Consider the following 9,161-nt stretch of genomic DNA (forward strand, 5'->3'; position numbering starts at 1 on the left):
GTCGCGAGGTGTTCTCCTTTCTCCTGGGGGCCGGGGGAGGGGCGCCCGGTCGGCTCTCCCGCCTCGGGGCTGCGCTCCCACCCTGTGGCTGGAGCCGAGGTCCCTAAGTTTTTAGGGGCGAGGGCTGCTGCCTCGGCGCCGCCGGCTGCCCCTCCGCCCGCTCCTCCGCGGCGCTGCGCTGCGCGGCTTCCACTCTTACTTATTTGGACGAGTTTCTAATGGCGGATCTGGAGCCAGTGGACAACTGCGGGGGTGAAGGGGGGGCAGATATCGGCCCAGCAGTGACGTGAGCCGCCCCTTACCTCGGAATTGGTGCCGGGAGTGACGGGGAAGACGTTGGGTGGACACATCTAGGGGGGAAGCTAAATCCCTTTCTGGCATCGGGGCATCGTTTGTCCTTCCCCGTTCCCTTCCGGGGAGCAGGCTTGGGGCTCTCGGGGCACCCCCCATTCTGTAATTTGAAGAAACATTTAGTTTTGTCTCGTCGTTGTAGTTCCTATAGGTTTTTTTTAACTTGCTCTGTCCACAGCATGAGATTCGAAGAGCGCCCAAACTCCTTGTCCTCTCATCCCTTTGCTTCCTCCCTTTGGTGTCGAGGAATCAGTTCTGAGTCCAAGTTTTGTTACTAAGTCATTTTTCATCTCCTCTCCTTCTAGGGTTAGGAATCACCTTCAGGCCAATCTTCAGGTGAAGCGGTGGCAGAAATTAAGGAAAACATCTCCATTGTGAGTTTTGCCCTGCTTTCCTGTTTAATTTACGTAGTGCAATACTAGGGTCTTTTTCCTGTGGGATTTACTTTTCTGTTATCTTGAAGGCAAAGAGTTAATTGCTTGGGTGGCCCCTGTTCCCATAGCTAAATCAGGGTAGTCCTGGGAAGGCACTGGGGGTGGGTGCTGGCATTTACACCAGTAGTACTCTCTAGAGTTCTAGAATAGGATTTAAAGTTAGCTCTGTTTTAAATTCTTTGTATTTTATACTATTTTTCTACTTTCCAATAGATAGAACTTTTTTTTTTCTTGCCGTTGGGTAAAAAACCTAAAAAACTACTGAATAATTTGTTGTTTTAAGATTGAGGAAGGGAGTTTTTTTTGTATGTTTGCGTTATATTTGAGGAAGACTTATTTATGCACCCTGACAGTCTTCCAGCTAGCGTCACATGAGGAAATATATAATCTAGTTGTCAGACTATTCCTGATTCTAAGATTGACCACTGAATCGGTAGTGATTGTCCGATCTATCCATTACGAAGTGTGGTTTTTTTTGCTACCAGAAAGTGACATATGTGGTCATTTCCGTGCGGCACGAATGCCTGTTCTCTGTTAGCTATTCAGTTAATGGTTTTAACACCAATCCTTGCCTGAATTGATAATTGTATTAAGAGTCACAAAATGAATTTTTTAAAAAGCTTTGCTTCTACCTTTATTACCTGAGATTCTAAGGTTTTTCCGGGTTTTTTTTTCAAATTTGATCAAAGTTTTTGATTGCTCATCAAAAAGAAGCTTGTGATTAATTTACCCCTGTAGCAGTATTCCTGCTTTCTCTTTGTCCTTGAAGCTTGTGATTAATTTACCCCTGTAGCAGTATTCCTGCTTTCTCTTTGTCCTTGAAGCTTGTGATTAATTTACCCCTGTAGCAGTATTCCTGCTTTCTCTTTGTCCTTGTTGCTCCCTGACAACTTATTTGCACTTACTTTCTTGTACTTCACAGCACACATCTTTAGTTAGTTAAGCTTAGAACAGCGTGTCAGGATATAAAGTTCTATGTTTATCTTTTTGGAATGATTATTGTTTCACATAGGTAATTTTCATAGGACATCCGAAGCGGTGACATTTCACTTTCCGTGGTAGTTGTTTGGTGAGATGATGAGATGTGGGTGTGAATCTAGAGCTCTATGATGAACTTTCCTAGGGAAAAGAAATTAGTGAGGACTACTAAGAAGACTGGCAGAGGAACATGTCACTGTCTCAGTTATTACCACTTAGAAAGGCCATTTTTCTCAGTATACTGTTCCTAGGGTATTTACAGCATGCTGTAGTGCAGAGAACTTGGTTTTGGTGCCAGCTGGAATGGGGTTCAAGTGTCTGCTCTCTTATTTACTTTGGCAAGTCACTGATTCTCTGAACCTTTATTATGCACATTTTATAAAGGAGTAAATTATGTCTGTCTTCCCATGATTATTATGAGGATTGAAAAGAGTATAAAAACAGGTAAAGTATTTAGCCCATAAGGTATGGGACATATGCGCACATGCACACGTATGTATATAGTTATAGGTAGATATAATTCTTATTCTCTGTTTCCTGAGATTTCCTCAGTTTTATCTTTCAACCCTTTTACTTAGTTTTCTGTTTCTGCTACTTGAACTTTTAATTTCTAGCAGCTTTTTTGTGTGTGTTAGAAATGTTAATTTTTTGTGGTCTTTGCTCATCTCTTACCCATCTAGAATACTAATAATAGTTATGCAGTTTTTCATTTTATGTTTTCTTTTTCCTGCATTATCTCTTATCTTTGTTTTTTTCCTCTTTAACTATTTTTCGTATTAGAGGCTTTCCTCAGGTATATTATAATTTTTGACTGGTCTACTTATGATAAAAATTGGGGACTAGATGGTTAGGGTGTGGTGTTATAATACCAAGGACAAGGGTTCAGTTCCCCATACTGGCCAGCTGCCAGAAAAAAAAAGAATTTGGGAGTAGAAAGCAGATTGGAATAGTGAGAGTGGGGCCTTCAAGCTTCACTGTAGGGTGATCTTTTGGCCTATTGATGGGGAACCCCATGGATCATTATCTTTAGATCTTTCTTTTTTGCTGGTTCTTAGTTCCACAGGGAAGAGTGTTCTGAGAAAGAAGTCTTCCAGAGAAGAGTCTGCTGCCTGGATGATAGAGGTCGGGATGCCACCTCTCTGGCAATCAAGTGGGAGAGGAGATATTTCATATGCATGATATTGAAATATTCACCAGTGCTTGGTGAACCCAAGACAAAGATTTTATGTTCTGTCTTCACCAAAGAATAAAATTCTAGAACTTGTGCTAGGGAAAAGTCCTGTCACCATCAACATGATGGGAGGGGAGGGATCTAGGATGGCCCAACTTCTTTTAGCCATCTCCTCTCCCAGTTCTAGGGATATCTGGTGCTACAGGTTCCTGAGCCTTTTGAGGATTCTGCAACATAAATCAAGGTGTTTCTTAGCTTTTGCCATCACTGTTTTAGTGTTTCTCTATCACAGGTCAGCTTAGTTAGTTAACCACTCATTCATCTGCTCTTCAGCTTATAAAATTTTGTTGCTTCTGCTGCTTCTCTTGTTCTTCCTTTCCTTGTGAGTTGGACATTTACTGCTGTTAAGGGAATTTTGGAAAGGCATGAAGTTAATTGTGTGTGATCAATCTACCATCTTAATATCCCTGTCAAGGATTAAGCTATTGATTCAACTATTAATTTCTAGACAATAATTTTGTACCTAGGTACCGCGATAATTCTCTTTGTGGTGGTATTCAGGTTATTATTCTATCTCATTACATTTGTTAGTACCTTTCGATATCATGGTACTCCTTTATTTTATTTCTGATTTGAAATGGGAAAGCTTGTAGTATATACTCACTAAATATGAAGCTAGCTCTGGAGTTGAGATTATTTTTATATAAGTATAAAAAACTTTTATTTTAAGAAAAATTTGTTAGTTCTGGGACACTGTAAGTCCACAGAGATGCTGTAGAACATGTAAATGCAACAACCTTCAGGGAAAAAAAAACTGTGAGGTGTTACAGAAAGTAGTCTACCAGAAGAAAACCAAATACAGTAGGGCAAAGTATTTTTATTTATGTCTTTGTTTTAGTGTTATCTTTTATCTTTATCCTTCACTAAATATACTGTTAATTTTATAGGGTTGTTACCCATTCCCAAGAGATACTTTGCATTTAGCCTCTTGCTTGGATTTCAGCCTTAACTTTTTGTATAATGGTAATATAATTTTGTGTTGACCTTCTTTGTGCAGATTTTCCTTAGATTTTACTTTGATGTGTGGTCTTTAGTAGTAATTTTTATTGCATCAAATGAAAATGAATTAGATGTTAAATAGTTATAATTTGTGGATGAATGATATACCACAAGAAAATTGAGTGTTTAAAGTTAACTAGACACTTGTTGAAATCCTAAGATGTAGTCAAAGTATTGGCATGAATACCTTCTAACTGGAAAGGGATTTAACATTTTTTTTTTCCGCACTCTCTAATTTGGTGTAGGCAGTATGCTGGGGATTTGCATATTCAGTTATCTTATTTAAAACCTCAGAGTCATTAAAAGATAATGACTTTTGAATCTTTTCATGAACTTTTTGAAGTACTCTTGTATTATTTCTGTTAAGTAATTTGCCCAGTGCCACATTGGCTCAACGGTAATTTTTTCTGTTTTTGGACAATATTGTAGAAATAGTCAAAACTTCTTTGTGGTCTTGTATTAACGGAATTAAGAAAGTGATGGTTAAATTATAAACACAGTGGCTTTTAGTACTGGATCTGGGATTTAAATATAGTTGAAAAATAAAGAGTAAATGAAAAAAGGAGGAAAAAAGTAAATATTGGTGAATATTAAATCTTTTTTCAGAGGTAGATGACTGCAGAGATCTAAGTGTAAAGAATATTCTTTCTGTTTTCTGTGGGAAGATTGAAATAGGACCTAGCAACCACAAGAAGATACTGTACACTCAGTAATAGCTCTTTTTCAGAAATTGTCCATCTCTGTTTTAAGCTTCTCAAATCTAGAAAGGACTGAGAGAATTCATGTCTTAACTGCCCTTATATTTTATAACTCAGTTTATTTAAACTGAATTACTGCCTCTTTCCTTTGGAAATCAACCATAATAAGCTTAATGGATGAATGTTAACCAGTATCCCAATGTTCATTTTCATTTATAAACCTTTAAAACTACTCCCTCAGAATTACTGCCTCTTTCCTTTGGAAATCAACCATAATAAGCTTAATGGATGAATGTTAACCAGGATCCCAATGTTCATTTTCATTTATAAACCTTTAAAACTACTCCCTCATGGTTGGCTGGTTAGGTCAGTTGGTTAGAGCACAGCCTTATAACACCAAGATCACGGGTTCGGATCCCTGTACCTGCCGTCCACAAACAACAACAAGAAAAATGCTCCCTTAGATTTGAAACAGCCTTATTTGAATATTGATTTTGTTATTTTAATGAATTAGCTCATCTTATTGAAAGATAAGTAATTTTCAAAAATTGTTTTCTACATTAATTGCGTATAATATAATGGCTGTGAAATAGGTTCTAGAATCATGTTTCTTTTTTTTTTTTTGTCTTTTGTCTTTTTCCGTGTCCGGCAACGGATCGCAACCCTCAGTGTTGCCCCCGTACCGGACGGGGGACCGGCAACGGGATCGCAACCCTTGGTGTCGCTCCCGCGCCTCGCTCAGCCAGTGAGCAGGAACCGGTCTGTATGTGGGATCCGAACCCTCGGGCGGGAGCGCCGCCGCGCTTCCCAAGCGGCGCACTTATCCAGTGCGCCCCCGGGCTGGCCCTAGAATCATGTTTCTTTTTTTTTTTTTTTTTCCGTGTCCGGCAACGGATCGCAACCCTCAGTGTTGCCCCCGTACCGGACGGGGGACCGGCAACGGGCTCGCAACCCTGGGTGTCGCTCCCGCGCCTCGCTCAGCCAGTGAGCAGGAACCGGTCTGTATGTGGGATCCGAACCCTCGGGCGGGAGCGCCGCCGCGCTTCCCAAGCGGCGCACTTATCCAGTGCGCCACCGGGCTGGCCCTAGAATCATGTTTCTTGGATTTGAATTCTGACTCTCCCTTTTCCAGGAATGGAGACTTGGGCAGGTTACTTATCTTCTGAGTCTAAGTTTCCTAATTGGTAAAGTGGGAAAAATAAATTTCTATCTCATTTAAGTAAGCATTAACTAAATTAATATATTTGATGGCATAGCACATTATTAAGAATAAATGTTACCTATTTGTCACATGACTATAAAATTAGGAAAACTTTAGAATTAAAATGTTGGCATATTTCAATATGAGATGTTTAAAATGGAATGGTGAGTGCATTATGAAGTGAGTTTTCTTCATCATTCAACACCTGTGCCGTTTCTATCCCTTTCACTCTCTTAAGTTTCTGTTCTACTGAGAAAATTGGAGCCAGCATGTATAAACTACCACAACTTTCCACATTCTCCATACAGTACTTATATATTCATTTCTACATACAGTACTTATATACATTCCAATTATACTTACTTTTGCCTTCTTACTGTTGAAACGGAGGTGATTCTTGTACATGATCCATTTCACTACCATCTGTGCACATGCCCTCATTTCTCCTATGCTTTAGAGCCACGCTCTACAATCATTCACTTCTCCAGATTCTTCAACTATTGTTTCTCTGCTGGATCCTTTCCATAATAATAGTCTAGTGCATAGTAGGTACACAAAAATGTTTATTGAGTATAACAGGAGCAGTTGGGTTCTAGAGTTAGAGCCCTGAGTTAAAGTCCTACCCAGCCTTACCTAGAACAATTTATTTAACTTCTCTAAGCCTCAATTTCTTGATCTGTAAAATAGAGTAAATTACACCCACCATAATGTGGTTATTCTGAGAATTTTACATAACCCCATAGAATAATGTCTGGCACAAAAGGACTTAAGCTTCCTGGACAAGGACAAGAAAGATTCAGAAAGACATAATCACATAGTTAAAATTGGAAGCAGAGAATTTGTCTTTTTTTTTTTTTTTTTTTTTAACTGGTAAGGGGATTGCAGCCCTCAGCACAGTGTGGTCTGCACCACGCTCAGCCAGTGAGCGCTCCGGCCATCCCTATATAGGATCTGAACCTGGGGCCTTGGCGCCACCAACGCTGTACTCTCCCGAGTGAGCCACAGGGCCGGCCCGGGAAGCAGAGAATTTGAAAAAACTGATAAAAGACACTAGGGAAATAGGGATTGGATGATGTCATAAACACTGTAGTAGATAAAAACATATCGAGTATAGGGATTATATTAGGATACTAGGTTACTGGTACTTAATAGAATTATTTTGTTGCTATTTTCTAATTCAAAGGAAGTCTTAGGTACTTTTTCATTATAAAGCATGAGTAGCTTGATGTGAGTACTATAAACTGGGTAGATTTTTTTTTTTAAAGGGCTAGCAAAAATTACATAATTTCCATCAAACCCCAAAGAAATAAACATAAAATGGTTAACAGGGGCCGGCCCGGTGGTGCACTGCTACAGTGCGCCACTTGGGAGCGCGGCGGCGCTCCCGCCGAGGGTTTGGATCCCACATACAGACCGGTTCCCGCTCACTGGCTGAGCGAGGGGCGGGCGCAGCACCGAGGGTTGCGATCCCGTTGCCGGTCCCGGTCCGGTACGGGCGCGACACTGAGGGTTGCGGTCCGTTGCCGGACACGAAAAAAGACAAAAAGGGAAAAAAAAAGAAAATGGTTAACAGGAGAGGAAAAACAGAATGGGTATCAGTTTTTTCTCTGAAAGTTAGATAAGAAATCACATAAAAGGGTTTTAAATTTTACTTGTGCTATTTTATTGGAGTGAAATGCGAAACATGTAATATACTAGAACTTTTTGTTCTTTTCTCTGTCTCTTACAGGGTCTTTGGCATGGATAAATGTTCAGTGAGAGGATTAGAATTGACTGAACAGACTTCTACTTTATTAGGGAGTACAGCCATGGCAGCTAGTCTCATGGACATGGGAAGTTCATTTGGTGATCCAGCTAGTCCTTTAGTCAGTGGATCTAAAAATTCATCAGTGGAAGATGATGATGATGATGTTGTATTTATTGAATCTGTTCAACCTCCTTCAACTTCTGCTCCAGCAATAGCTGATCAAAGCAACCTTATATTTACATCATCAAAAAATGAAAAGCCACAAGGAAGTTATTCCATAATTCTTCCTCCCTCAAGAGATTTGGCTTCTCAGATGGGAAATATAAGTGAGACAATTGTTATTGATGATGAAGAGGACATAGAAACAAATGGAGGAGAGGAGAAAAATTCCTCCGGTTTTATTGAATGGGGACTTCCTGGAACTAAAAACAGAACCATAGATTTGGATTTCTCCACTTCCAGTCTTTCAAGAAGTAAGGTAAATGCAGGAATGGGTAATAGTGTTATCACTGCAGAATCGACTCTGAAATACACATTTACTAATGTTACAACCTTAGAAACAGGTATAAGCTCTGAATGCTGGGCGAGATATGAACTTAATGATTACACATATAACATGACTGTAGAATACCGACTTGGGAGATGTCGTGAAAGGACTGCAGTCAAGTAATTTTGGTGTTAATATACAAACATACACCCCATCTTTAACTTCACAGACCAAGATTGGAGTAAGACCTTTTAATCCTGGTAGCATGAATGTGGCAGGAGACATATTTCAGAATGGAGAATCTGCAACTCATCATAATCCTGGTAAGCAGTAAGTGATAATATTTTCCTTCTATCTCAAGTAAATAAACTTTTGGCTGTTCTTTTTAGTACCCATATCTATTTTATTTACATTTTATATGTGAACTACATTATTTCTCTTGACTTTCGTATTAAGATAGAATATTTTACTTAGTAAAACCGTGCAGTCTACTTGGTCTGAAGTTTGGGGAATTTAATCTGTTTTACACAATGCGATTTACATCTAAAGTGTTTTAATTGAAAACCGCATAACTACTACCACCATTCTTGTTTATCTTGTTTATTTTAATATAAAAATTGTGAAATAAAAAGATGGATCGTGAACTGAAAGAACAAAGTAATATTGTATAATAAGTGAATTTATTTCATTTGTAATTATGTAACTTGAAATTTCAATTTTTGCTTTTTTAAGTGTTTACTCTTTGGCTGCTTATTTCTGATTTTAGGGTTTTTTTGTTTTTTGTTTTGATTTTCTAATTTCAGTTTTTAAAACAGCATTGTATTAGTTGCTTCATTTTAAAACTTGGGAAACTTTCTAAATCAAAGAATTGTATATTAAAAATTTTATGGAGATAGTCTTGTTCTGATAAAATTAAAATGTAACAGAAGTTACAACAGATTAATAATGTATTTTTGTGGCTCGATCACACTGTACATGGGGGTTTTCGGGGGGGGGGGGGGTGGTGTTGTTTTTTTTTTTTTTTTTTTTTTTTTT

General features: G+C 38.9%; 1 protein-coding gene across 4 annotated transcripts in view; it reads left to right on the top strand.

Annotated features, from left to right (window-relative positions):
• The window catches only part of ZMYM5 (zinc finger, MYM-type 5), a 30,956-nt gene that overhangs the window by 248 nt on the left and 21,547 nt on the right, over positions 1-9,161 (top strand). For 2 of the 4 annotated variants that reach the window (XM_008569090.1, XM_008569092.1), the window contains exons 1-3: positions 659-725; positions 7,622-8,117; positions 8,356-8,449. In XM_008569090.1, the coding sequence (XP_008567312.1) occupies positions 7,632-8,117; positions 8,356-8,449 (580 nt within the window). In that variant the 5' untranslated portion in view covers positions 659-725; positions 7,622-7,631. Of the gene's footprint in view, positions 1-555; positions 726-7,621; positions 8,118-8,355; positions 8,450-9,161 lie in introns of those variants that run through there. The other 2 variants (XM_008569091.1, XM_008569089.1) reach the window with 2 other exon arrangements.

Source organism: Galeopterus variegatus, unplaced genomic scaffold (genome assembly GCF_000696425.1).
Source record: "Galeopterus variegatus unplaced genomic scaffold, G_variegatus-3.0.2 Scaffold465, whole genome shotgun sequence".
Classification (NCBI taxonomy): domain Eukaryota; kingdom Metazoa; phylum Chordata; class Mammalia; order Dermoptera; family Cynocephalidae; genus Galeopterus; species Galeopterus variegatus.